The sequence below is a fragment of the Pongo pygmaeus genome, chromosome 1 (assembly GCF_028885625.2).
Source record: "Pongo pygmaeus isolate AG05252 chromosome 1, NHGRI_mPonPyg2-v2.0_pri, whole genome shotgun sequence".
Classification (NCBI taxonomy): domain Eukaryota; kingdom Metazoa; phylum Chordata; class Mammalia; order Primates; family Hominidae; genus Pongo; species Pongo pygmaeus.
Genome location: NC_072373.2, coordinates 217,414,998 through 217,428,548, shown reverse-complemented (window position 1 = coordinate 217,428,548; position 13,551 = coordinate 217,414,998). Strand labels below are relative to the sequence as shown.

The 13,551-nt window shown below is 43.1% G+C and overlaps 1 protein-coding gene across 1 annotated transcript in view; it reads left to right on the top strand.

Annotated features, from left to right (window-relative positions):
- The window catches only part of PDPN (podoplanin), a 34,312-nt gene extending 22,725 nt beyond the window's left edge, over positions 1–11,587 (top strand). The window contains 5 exon segments of the mRNA XM_054451408.2: positions 860–993; positions 4,066–4,195; positions 7,348–7,386; positions 7,959–8,070; positions 9,549–11,587. Coding sequence (XP_054307383.1) covers positions 860–993; positions 4,066–4,195; positions 7,348–7,386; positions 7,959–8,070; positions 9,549–9,555 — 422 coding nt within the window. The 3' untranslated portion in view covers positions 9,556–11,587.
- The last annotated feature ends 1,964 nt before the right edge of the window (positions 11,588–13,551 follow it).

The following is a 13,551-nucleotide window of genomic DNA, read 5'->3' as shown; positions in this document are numbered from 1 at the left end:
TGGTAACTTGGCATCCCTAAGCATATTACTGACCGTCCCCTGTAGACAGTAATCTCAACTGTAAAGTAAGAGGTAAAACTCCATGTAATCTACGAGGTCTGTGGTCAGAGCCTATGGTTCTAATTGTCCAAGTGAACAGCAGTCTCAAAATTAAATGGAGAGAGAGTTTGCTTTTAAAAAGATGGAAGTTGGATGTGGCGGTGAGTCCCTGTAGTCCCCACTACTTTGGAGACTGAGGCGGGAGGATCGCTTGAGCCCAGGAGTTTGAGGTTATAGTGAGCTATGATTGTGCCACTGCACTCCAGCCTCAGCAACAGAGGGAGAGCCTGTCTCTTAAAAAACATTAATTTGAAAAGGTAGGGAAAAAAAGAATAAAAAGATGGAGACCCCACATTGGCATGGAGTCTGCAAAGGGGTATGTTTAGAAATCTTTCCTGTTGACTCTAATTTAGAGTTTTTAGGTCTAGATGAATATATTAATTCATCATATGAAATGACACCAGGAAGAATCTGGTTCCTTATTGAAAAGGAAAGACGTACGTCCCCTGTCCAGGCCACCTCGGTGGGGCCCCAGGGAGGGGCTGGCTGCTCTACCTTTTAATGTTTTCATTTTCCTTTGCTTTGCAATGGAGATAACCAGGGTGTTGATGTACCAGAAGTGCTGCAAGGAGAATGGTTTGGTTTCTGGCACCACAGTAAGCCACAAAGAGGACCAAAAATAAAACAAAAATTTCCAAAAGAAATGGAAAAGAAAATAATCCAAATGTAGCCGACAAGTTTCAGTCTGCTTTGTAGCCGACAAGTTCAGTCTGCTTATGCAATTTCCACCTTAAGCTCTGACTCAATCTTTCTTCTTCAGCCAGCACAGGCCAGCCAGAAGATGACATTGAGACTACAGGTACGGAAGGCGGTGTTGCCATGCCAGGTGCCGAAGATGATGTGGTGACCCCGGGAGCCAGCGAAGACCGCTATAAGTCTGGCTTGACAACTCTGGTCAGTGTCCTGGGAAGAGGAATTTTTTCTGTAGGCATGTGATCACATGCAAGGCTATGATGTATATTAATTTACTTTATATAAAAATATATCTATCTATAAAACCAGCATGAGCCACCATACCAAGGAATAGTTATGTGGCTCAACAAAGAGGAATAAGTCCTCACTTAATGTTGTTGATAGGTTCTGGGAAACTGTGACTGACTTGAAGCAAAATGACTTAGAAAGAAACAACATTATTTGAGGACCCTACTGCATGTCATTTTCCTTAAAGTCGCAGTTTCCAAGAATCTATCAGCAAAGTTAAGTGAGGACTTACTGTCCTTCCCAATTTCATCCACTTAGCTGGTGTGCTGATCACAGGTGGTTTGAGAGTAGAAGCCAGAGCTTCTCAAATTGGTAAAAGCAGCCAGGATTTTACATTTCCAATCTGTTACAGCCCAACTTTCAATACAACGAAAGTTTTCGTGGGTGTTGTGGCAATGTCATTGCTATAAAGGGTTCTAAATATGTCTTCTGGGCCGGGCGTGGTAGCTCACACCTGTAATCCCAGCACTTCGGGAGGCTGAGGCAGGTGGATCACCTGAGGTCAGGAGTTCGAGATCAGCCTGACCAAGATGATGAAACACTGTCTCTACTAAAAATACAAAAATTAGCTGGGCGTGGTGGCGTGCACCTGTGATCCCAGCTGCTCAGGAGGCTGAGACAGGAGAATAGCTTGAACCCGGGAGGTGGAGTTTGCAGTGAGCCGAGATCGCACCGCTGCACTCCAGCCTGAGCAACGAGTGAAACTCTGCCTCAAAAAATAAATAAATAAATAAGTAAGTAAGTCTCAATTTCTTTTCTCACTATAGACTGGTAATAAACAGGACTAGAATCAGTCCACAGACCACAAGATTATAGACTATTTAGCCTCTCGACCAACACATTCTTAACCTGATGAATTTTAATTAACTCATATGTGTTACATACCTACCATAGACAAGACAAGGTGCCAGGCATTGGGAAGGATTGAGGAGGTCAGTGAGCCACATCCTCGACCTTTGAGGGAATCTATGATTTCCTTGGTAACAGAACGGAGGTTCCTGCCTGCCTGTCTGACCTGTACACCAGCATCTCCTTCACTTTGTCTTTTTCTGCCGTCTTGGCCTTTCTGACCTTTGAACACACTAAGCTTGTTCCAACTTAGGCTTTTGTTTTCTCTGCCTAGAACACTGCCCAGATCTTTCCATGGCTGACTTTTTCTTATAATTCTCAAGTTTGATGCCATCTCAAACAACCTAAAGTAATCTCACCCCCACATCTGTTGGAAGTAAAGCTCAGAGTCGCAGAGAAAACGAACACTTAAACAAGAGATTCTTCACCAAGGCAAATTTATTTCTGTAGAAGGGTGTTTCTCACAGGACTGGTTGTCACAAGAGCACACCGAACAAAGGAGGGAAAGAGTTTTTTTATTCTTAACGCAGTTTTTCCCTACGACTGTGTCCGTTGGCTGGAGTTGGACCGCACAATTTAAACTGAGGCCGACTGGCTAACTTGACAGACAGTTTTGGAGGGAAGAGTCCTTACAGCGGGAGGGGTAAATTACAGAATGGTGGCTGACTTTTTCTTACACTTCTCAAGGTTGATGCCATCTCAAACAGCCTAAAGTAGTCTCACCCCCACCTCCATCAGAAGTCACCTCTAGCCCTTAGGTCAGCAAACTACCCACCAGATTTGGCCCACCTACTGTGTTTATAAATGAAGTTTTATTGGAACACAGCAATGCCCATTCAGTTGAGAATTGTCTGGCTGCTTTCCTACTGTAAGAGTAGAGTTGATTAGTTAGAACAGAGACTGTGGCCTGTACAGCTGAAATATTTACTCATCTGGCCCTTTACAGAATAAATTTTCCAAAGGCTAGTCTAGTCTAGACAAGGCTAGCTTGTATTTCTTTCAAAGCACTCAAAATCATATCAAACCACCCTTTGTACTTATTTACCTACTAAATGTTCACAGTCTGCTACCCCACCCCAGAATGCCAGCTTCAAGAGAGCAGAGAATTTATATTATTCACATTATAGTACCAGGGCTTGGAACCATGCTGGGCCCATAGGAGGTGCTCATTAGCATATGTTTTTTATTGTGGTTAAAAAAGTAACATGAAATTTATCATCTCAACCATTTTTAAGTGTACAATTCAGTAGTGTTAAGTATATTCACATCATTAAACTGATCTCCAGAACTTTTCATCCTGTAAAACTGAAACTCTATACCCATGAAACTAACTCATTCTTCCGTTCCCCAGCCCCTGGCAGCCACTATTCTACTTTCTATCTTATGAATTTGACTCCTCTAGGCACCTCATGTAAGTGGGATCATACAGTACTTGTCTTTTGTGACTGGTTTATTTCACTTAGCATAATGTCCTCAAGGTTCATCTGTGCTATGGCATGTGTCAGAATGTTTGTCCTTTTTAAAGCTGAATAGGCTGGGTGTGGTGACTCACGCCTGTAATCCCAGCACTTTGGGAGGCCGAGGCGGGCGGATCACCTGAGGTCGGGAGTTCGAGGCCAGCCTGACCAACATGGAGAAACCCCATCTCTACTAAATATACAAAATTAGCTGGGTGTGGTGGCGCATGCCTGTAATCCCAGCTACTCGGGAGGCTGAGGCAGGAGAATTGCATGAACCTGGAAGGCAGAGCTTGCGGTGAGCCGAGATTGCACCATTGCACTCCAGCCTGGGCAACAAGAGCGAAACTCCAGCTCAAAAAAATGAAAACAAAAAATAAAGCTGAATAATGTTTTGTTGCATGTACAGACCATATTGTGTATCCATTCTTCTGTCCGCAGACGCTTGGGTTGCTACCACTTTTGGCTGTTGTGAATAATGCTGCTATGAACATGTGTGTACAACCGTCTCTTCGAGATCTAATTGTTTCTGTTCGTTTTCTTACTTCTACTTGCAATTCATGCCATCATATGTTCCATATTTTTATGCCACCTTAAATCCTTTTATAAGGCAGGGTATATATTTTAAAGACAGTAGGCTTTATTTCCTGTTTTTCCTCATTTACTACACCTACAATAGGTAGCAACAAATGTCAACAGTGTAACAGGCATTCGCATCGAGGATCTGCCAACTTCAGAAAGCACAGTCCACGCGCAAGAACAAAGTCCAAGCGCCACAGCCTCAAACGTGGCCACCAGTCACTCCACGGGTAAGAAAACCAGCCACCTCCATGGGGGCTGATCTACTTTTGCGTGATCGGTGCATTCCAAAGTCCATCAACAAATACAATAATCAATAGGGGACATATTGGGATGCAAGAGTGACTTCTGAACCAAGCTTTATATGGTAGGTTCAGAATTCGATTTGAATTGATACATTTGTAGTGGGTTGCTGAACATACCTCTCTACCTAGAATAACTAGTGATAACACCCGCACAGGGTGAGTTAAGTAGCTACTGAGGTTGCATGGTGGACCCCAAGCAGATAAAATGTGACGTGAACAACTTGTGTTGACATCCAAGGGCACGACACTCAGCCATCCTCTGTAAATCTTAATAGATTCTATATGACTACTTAAGTACCTTACCTTGAGTTCATGTCTGTATGCATGGTACAAGAATCTGTTCTCCGCCTGGCGCGGTGGCTCACGCCTGTAATCCCAGCACTTTGGGAGGCGGAGGCGGGCGGATCACAAGGTCAGGAGATCGAGACCATCCTGGCTAACACGGTGAAACCCCATCTGTACTAAAAATACAAAAAATTAGCCGGGAGTGGTGGCGGGTGCCTGTAGTCCTAGCTACTTGGGAGGTTGAGGCAGGAGAATGGCCTGACCCCAGGAGGCAGAGCTTGCAGTGAGCCGAGATATGCCCACTGCACTCCAACCCAGGTGACAGTGTGAGACTGTCTCAAAAAAAAAAAAGAAAAGCCTTTTTTTTTTTTTTTTTTTTGTACCTCCATGTTTATAGCAGCATTATTCACAATAGCTAAAATACAGAAACAACTCAAGTGGCCATGGATAGTTGGATAGATAAGCAAAATGTGGTATATATGACGGAATATTATTCAGCCTTGAAAATGAAAATGCAGACACATAATACAACATGGAGGAACCTTAAGGACATTATGCAAAGTGAAATAAACCAGTACAAAAAAAAATACTGTATGTCTCTACTTATATGAGGCCCCTTGAATAGTCAAATTCATGGAGACATAAAGTAGAGTGGTGGTTGCCAGGGGCTGGGGGAAGAGGAGAATGAGGAGTTACTGTTTAGTGGGTAGAGTTCCAGTTTTGCAAGATGAAAGGGGTTCAGGAGGTGGATGGTGGTGATGATTGAACAACGGTATGAATGTACTTAATACCGCTGAACTGTACATTTAAAAATGGTTAATTTAGTACATTTTATCCTGTATGTTTTACCACAGTGTTGGCGGGAGGGAGCCTTATAAAGGGCTTTGAGATAAAACCTGAAGCTCACTCCAAGCTGTTAAAGAAATGATTAACATTTAAACACCAGAGAAAGCCAAGTTGAGCTAAGCAAAGAACGAATAATCAATATAAATGATCATTGGAAAACATTTCAAAATTTTGGAGAATTGCTCATTTGTAACATGGGTTGACAGCTAATTAGCAGCAGAAAATTGTGCCATCCATGTTGAGTATTCTGTCATACTTCATACTCCTTTTCTATTCCTTTAAAAAAAATTCTCAGTTGCCTGGGAAGTAACTCATGTTACTGTTTCTTCTTGTCCCCTGCCCCACCCTGTCACAAAATTGCCCCTTCCTGTCACAAAATTTGTGACTTTGTGCACATTCCTACTTAATACAGCATTATCCCAAGACATTTTCACATGTGAGCCAAAATGTCATTATAAGCACTCAGTTTTGAAGGGGTAATTTTATTAGAGCAGCAGATGTTCAGTTTTGCTGTGAAACACCCAAATACGATGACGTGCACATGTATGATGCATGCTCATGATCACAGTGCCATTGGGAGGGAGATGGGAAATATGGCACTGATAAGCTCTAATTTAATAACAAATCCTTCACAAACTTTAGTAATATATTTTTTAACCAATGGTGTCTTTGATAATGGTATATTAAGAGCCTGGAATCAGCAGCCACGTGGTAGGACGTGATAAGCAAATGATTGACTTATCTCTGCGGGCAGTTGACCTAGCAATGACATTTGGGGAGTTGATTTGATCCCATCTTTATTCTGGGAAAGCTCAAACCCAGCCCTGTCCTATATGGTGGGGTAGCACAGTCAGCATGAGCTCTTACATGCTCTATACCCATGGGCTCAGCTTGTGCAAGGAGTGCTGGCTTCTGGCACCTGTACCCTGGGGCCATCTTGAGGAGGCGCCTTGTGCTGAGGAGAACCTTGGTACAAAAGAGATGGTTTTCAAACCCAACCATTAGAAAAAGTGGGCATCTTCTATGTGATAGTTGGCTAGTTTTACCACTGATTAGAGAAGCTACTGGATATCTGGGGTATTTTGCAAGCTGTGAACTAAGATTTTAGGACAGGGCCTGATTGATGATTAACTTCTCCAATTTCTTATTAAATCAAGGCATCTTGACTTTTTCTCTATCTGCAAACTAGTCAATAGCCACCACCCAGAGCAGTTAAGGACTCATTATATAAAGAGGTCAAGAAGAAAAGACATTTTTATTTTTAAATAGGTTATTGCATAAAATTATTCAAAAGAAACTCACAATGACAAATACTCACATGTAACTATTAGACTAGGTTTGACTGCAGATAGAAACCCCTAAAATAACAGTGGCACAAACACAAAGGGTGTATTTGCTCATGAAACTTAGCTGGGCCTATTGTTGCCTTGTAAAAATCTAGATTTTGCTACCAAAGAAGTAGCAGGAAATAATATTGAGATTTAATCACAATCTTGGTCACATCTTCCCAAACTAAAGTATTAATCTCAAAGTGAGTAATACCTCTTCACAGTCTGTCCCTTCTCTGTGATCTTGACATTGGACTCAGAATCCACAGCTCTGGATTCTTCTACTACCTTAACCTCTGATACTTCTTGATCATTCATTTAAGATCTTTGTGGCTCAGTTTCCTTTACTCTGCTTTCTAAACTATAAAATTAATACATAGAAAAGTGCTATGAACCCATTGGTGTGAATAAGGGTCCATAAATTAGATAATACTAGTTACAAAGACAGTGTCACATCGGGGCTTGTTTAAAAATCCCCGGATCCAATTTATTTAAGAAGCCATCCTCTTGGTTTATGTTTTGCTACTTTCCACTTGGGTAAATTCATCTTTTGCCAATTGTTAAATTATAGTTATTAAACCCTAATAATTCTACATTATTATATCTTTCTATTCACAGAGAAAGTGGATGGAGACACACAGACAACAGTTGAGAAAGGTAGGCTAGATTTTGGCATCAGAATACTCTTACTGGAGGTTTTTAAAATTTCTTTGAAGCTAATTGTTGAGATGAATTGCATTCTTTTCTGGATTGCAGTCAATGAGAGCAGAATAGAAAACATTCTGAGAACAGATTTCAAGCTTTTTTTTTTTTTTTTTTTTTTTAAAGAGAGAAAAGGGAATTTCTTGTATTTGAAACTAAGCAAACCTCAGATGAGTCTATTCCCTTAATGTCAGATATGGGGAATGGTATCATTTGACAGTTTATCATTACTAAGGATGAAAATAGGGGCCAACTTAATAGTCATATGTAAACAGTACCCAAAAATTAACACTGAAGCCAATGTGAGTGTTATGTTGATAGATCCTCAGGCCCAGAAATCCTCCCATTCGTAAAATAGGATTAGACTAGCCCAAATTTTCTGCTTTTGGAAGAAATGCTCCATGCTCAAATAACATAGAGCAATATTTGCTATGTGCAGTAGGGCATTGGCTTTGTTTATATATTACATATTTTCACTGATGTAATTTTTCTCTGGGGCTCATGCTTTTTTCCTCTCTCTCGTTCAGATGGTTTGGCAACAGTGACCCTGGTTGGAATCATAGTTGGGGTCTTACTAGCCATTGGCTTCATTGGTGGAATCATCGTTGTGGTTATGCGAAAAATGTCGGGAAGGTACTCGTAAGTAAATAGCTTACACCCATGTGACAGGTAAATGAAGGCCATCATGTCTAGAACTCAAATCTTTGAACTAATAGAAATCTCTAATATAAGCTGGGTGTGGTGGCTCGTGCCTGTATTCTCAGCTGCTGGGCGCCTGTAGACCAGCCTGGGCAACATAGTAAGACCCTGTCTCAAAAAAATAATCTCTGGTACAATGGTCATGTTCCAAAGTTCCTTACTTGGGGCTCTGAGTGCAGTGGCTTACACCTGGAATCCCAGTGCTTTGAGAGGCTGAGGCAGGAGGTTCACCTGTGCCCAGGAATTTGAGGCTGCAGTGAGCTATGATTGTGCCACTGCACTCCAGCCTAGGTTGACAGAGCAAGACTGTGTCTCTTAAAAAAAGAGCCTCTTAATCTTCAAAAGGACTACATCTGAAATTTCCCCAGAAGGACAAATGTCTACTTAGACCTTATAAATTTCCAAAATAAGAGAGTCAGAGCCACAGGTGGCTTGTAAGTTGACTTCTGTTGAGATCTGACCACATTTGATCTCTTGTTTTAATTTTCCAACTAACTGAACTGGGAAGAAAACCCAAACCAAGTTTTAACCTGATGCCTAATCAGCCTGTCTCCAACCATCCAAGATAGGTGGCTTCTAGAAAACCACCTGTCACAGAGTTAGCAGCCCATTCTGATTTAGGAGTTCCACTGAGGATGGGGTCTTTTTCATTGAGATCTTTTACTCTTGCCCTGCGTGCACCCACATACGTGGTCATAGACTCCTAGCTTTGACTATTGATGAAGGCAAGGAGTTTTTTCTCCTTATTAAACTTCCTTAAGAATTCAGAATATCTACACACATGGCCAGAGGGAACCTTTTTCTTTTTCTTTTTTTTTTTTGAGAGAGTCTTGCTCTGTCACCAGGCTGGATGGAGTGGTGCGATCTTGGCTCACTGCAACCTCTGCCTCCCAGGTTCAAGTGATTCCCCTCCCTCCGCCTTCTCAAGTAGCTGGGACTACAGGCATGCACCACCACACCTGGCTAATTTTTTGTATTTTTTAATAGAGATAGGGTTTCACCATGTTGGCCAGCATGGTCTCAATCTCCTGACCTCGTGATCCACCCACCTCAGCCTCCCAAAGTGCTGGGATTACAGGCATGAGCCACCACGCCCGGCCAAAAACCTTTTTCTTATATGTGTTGGAGAGATGATATATGATGGAAGGGAGGGGAGAGGACAAATGATAAACACCTGGAGGGTTGAAGGATACAGGTGACAACACAGCTGTGGACTTAGCGTGTTTGGAAAAGCCAGGAGGTTTGACCCTGCTGTGTGAGGACGAAGGCATGGAGGAGGAATGTCAGGAACAAGAGATGATCACCAGGTGTCAGAACTTGAAGATTTAGAGCAAAGGACAATAGGAAAAAGGACTCACGGGGTTACTATTCACAATGCCAGTAAGAGACACGACTGTCACCCTTCTCTATTTTCACAGGCCCTAAAGAGCTGAAGGGTTACGCCCTGCTGCCAACATGCTTAAAAAAGACCGTTTCTGACTCTGTGCCCTGTCCCTGAGCTCGTGGGAGAAGATGACCCGTGGAACACTTCCCCAGCCCACTCAGAATCCATGGTGACCTCTCCGCTTGCCAAAATAACCGAAGGAAAGACCATTCACCAGACTTGGCTCCTCTAAATATTTGCTTTTCAAACATATTTTTGAATATACATTCTATAAAAGATTATTTGAAAGACAAAATTCGTAGAAAATGGAGCAAAACTGTATAAACTGATTTGTAACTAAGACTGGACCATTGGATCGATATTATATGCTGTAACCATGTGTCTCCGTCTGACCATTGTTATTGTTAAAATGCAGAGGAATCTGGAAATATTTATATTCACGGAGTCCTTGGATCCAGTGCTACGTCAGTAAATAGCACCAGCATTTTGCAATTGCTGATCTGCTGAAATGTACACATTCTGGTCTAGTTTGGTCTATCTTTTAAAGCCTGATCTGGTGTGAATAATCAAGTAGAAAATCTAAACTTGGATAACACGTGATGAACAACTGCCTTTAGCTGGTCCAGATTAATCATTTCAAAGACATCCATTTTAGATCACAAGCAGGAAGTCTGTAGTCTCAAAGGCACTTTGTTTCTCCCAAGTAGGGCACCAGGCAGCCTCTAGAGTTGCTTTACCCAAGTCCTTCTCCAGCCATGACTTGGTGACTCCAAGCTAGCTCCCACCTGCCTCCTCCACTTCCCTCAGATGATGAGGAGCCCCAGGGCTAAGGGGGCAGCCTTCTATCTTCCCAGTGATGCACATCCTTCAAATTGGCTGCATTGTTCTGGAATATGGATATCTCAGCCTGGATGCCGAGGAAGCTGCTGCATGCTTAATGGTGCTAGAGGCTCAAGTGTTTTTGAAACCAAGAGCCAGTTGGCCCCCGTGCAGAAAGAAATCCTATGTGAGCCTCTGGTATGAGAAATAAAATCTGCCAGTTTTATAACATTCACTTTCTGCCTCTGAGGGCAGAGAATAAAAATCAATTTGTACAATCTTAATTTTAAAAGCAGCTTGACTAAATACCTGATTTAAAAATAGAAGATATCCCCAGTCCTCATGACATGCCATAAATATCTGTGGGATCCTATTGAAAAGAACAAAATAAAGGAGCCCAAAGGGGTCATTCTGTCTCAGCACCATCCAGCTTGGCACTTCTCTTCCCATATATCCATTGGATTTTTTTTTTCTAAACAAAGTTTTCATACTGAGCAGATGCTCTGTCATGATTGCGGTTGTGCAATTCTGGTATCCTCTAAATTTGTAAGCATTCATAAAACAGGAAAAAGTAAACTATCATTCGGAAGCACAGCCCATTCCTCCCATTTTTTGCAATAATGTGTGGATGTTATTTTAAACAGTGTGTCTGTGTGTTCCCAAATCCAGCTGGCCCCACCGGCTCAGATTGCATATTTTTGTGTGTGTGTGAAATGTAGTCTGCAACCCTGCCTCCCGGCAATTGTACATGTGTCAGGATGTCAAAAAGCAATTCTCCTGCCTCAGCCTCCTGAGTAGCTGGGACTACAGGATCCTACCACCACACCCGGCCAATTTTTGTATTTTTAGTAGAGATGGGGTTTCATCGTATTGGCGAGGATGGTCTCTATCTCTTGACCTCGTGATCTGCCCGCCTCGGCCTCCCGAAGTGCTGGGATTACAGGCGTGAGCCACCGCACCCAGCCTCAGATTCCATATTTGAACACCAGCTGATGGAGAGAAGGGGAATGAGAAGAGCTGGATGAGTTTAAATAACTTTCATTGTTCAGATTCCTGAACAGGAGTTGGGATAATGGCCATCTTTTCTTTCCTATCCTTTCTTCCCTCCTCACTGTGAAAAATAACGGTCCACCCCAAGTCATACACTGGACCCAGTGCCTGCGGGGACAGGACTGTGGGTTTCTTGGTCACACCTGTGTTGGTGCTCAATGCGGTGTAGACATGTTTTCAAATAAAACAAATGATTGTGTACAACAATGAGTCAGACTTTTGTTGGAAAAAGCAAGTCTGGGCCACACTTGGGAACATCTCCAGATAAGATTACAACTTAGGTAAATGCCTGCCTGTTGCCTTGCTTGAGAGTGGATTATAGATGGACAGGGGAAAGAATTCCACAGGAGGAAAACACACCTACACCTTTCAGCTAGGTCTGCCAAAGTAGAGAGGTCAAGCAGAAGCATGGGCATGGGAGACACGTGGCACCTGGGGGCGCTCTCCCTCTCTGGTCCCAAAGGGTTAATGAGGTTTTGCCTGATTTTTTTGTTTGTTTTGAGATGGAGTCTCGCTCTGTCGCCCAGGCTGGAGTGCAGTGGCGCGATCTCGGCTCACTGCAACCTCCACCTCCTGGGCTCAAGCAGTTCTGTCTCAGCCTCCCGAGTAGCTGGGACTATAGGTGTGCACCACCACGCCCACCTAATTTTTGTATTTTTAGTGGAGACGGGGTTTCACCACATTGGCCAGGATGGTCTTGATCTCCTGACCTCGTGATCTCTCCCTGCCTCGGCCTCCGAAAGTGCTGGGATTACAGGTGTGAGCCACTGTACCCGGCCACCTGATTCTTAATTTCTCAGCACTGGAGGGTAAAACCAGGTGAGGGAGCAATTTCATCTTGCCCCTGCTAGTGCTCCCTAGAAACCTCACCTCGAGAGAGGTAAATCCCTGTTGCTGGGGGATGCCCCACGGTTCCTTGCTCATCCCGACCGAGTCTGGAGATTGCCCTGGCCAGCTCCTGGGTGGGTGCTGCAGATCTGCTCCTCCCGACCCCACCTCACCGCTCCATGTGGATTTCATCCTCCTGATGCAGGTCCCTTCCCTGCCAGCTCTATCCCCACTTGTAAGGGTCAGGTGCTAGGAGCAGGAGAGTAGTTAGCCCCATGACTTTCCTCGAAATAAATATTCAATATTGTTAAATTAGGATTGTTGAATTTGTCTGTTGTCAGTAATCCTGGGTGCCCATTTGAGTTCCAAACGAGGAACCATATTGTATGCCTGTAGTTCCAGCTGTTTGGGAGGCTGAGGTGGGAGAATAGTTTAAGCCCAGGAGTTCAAGGCCAGCCGGGGCAATAAAGTGAGAGCCCCATCTCTTAAAAAATGGACCAGGGTGCTAGTCCTGTTCTGCTCCTCCACACCTGTAACCCTTCAGGGAAGTCATTTAACTTCTTTGGGCTGCAGTTTCTTCTAAGAACTTTCATGAGATTGTCAGAAAGTATCCCTTTTCTAGCAGAAAACTAACCACGTCTACCTAGTCCAACAGATTGAAAGAGAACGGACCCTCAACTGTGTTACATGTAAATTTACATTCCATTACATGCCACCCCCAGGAGATGACTGGAAACTGGGGGAGCTGCCAGCGTTCTGGAAGTCTAGGGAAACAGCTCTATCAGAGACATCTGGGAGCAGGGGGTGCTGAGGTTAGCTCTTTGCATGATATAAAGGCCTTGTTTTTAACCTCTACTTTTTCCTCTCAACCTGGGAAAACCAGTTGAAAAGCCAGGGCTTAGTTTTGCTTCATGGACCACCTTCAAGGCTTGGCTTTCATGAACAGGAAAAAGCAAGAGACTGTTAATCCCTTTGCTATCTCTATTTTTATTTTAATTCAGATTTATTTAGTATTCAGGGCATGGGGCAGTTTGTGACATGCTTCGATTGGGGAATGGTCCATGTTTTGATATTAAAACTTTTGCCAATTAAAAGTCCATTGAAAGTGGAAAAAAAATTCTCCCCGAAATATAGCTGCATATTCACACATACACTAAGAATAGAGTCATCCCCTTGTGTGCACTGGAGGACTTGTTCCCTGAAACATTGCCTTTTTCTTTGCTCTTCCTGAAGCTTAAAATTGGGTTAGAACATATAATAGATCCTGGATTTTTCAACTCAGTAAATATAAATGATGTAAGTGTGGTTATTGGTCAACAATGCAGAATGAGTCTAAAATC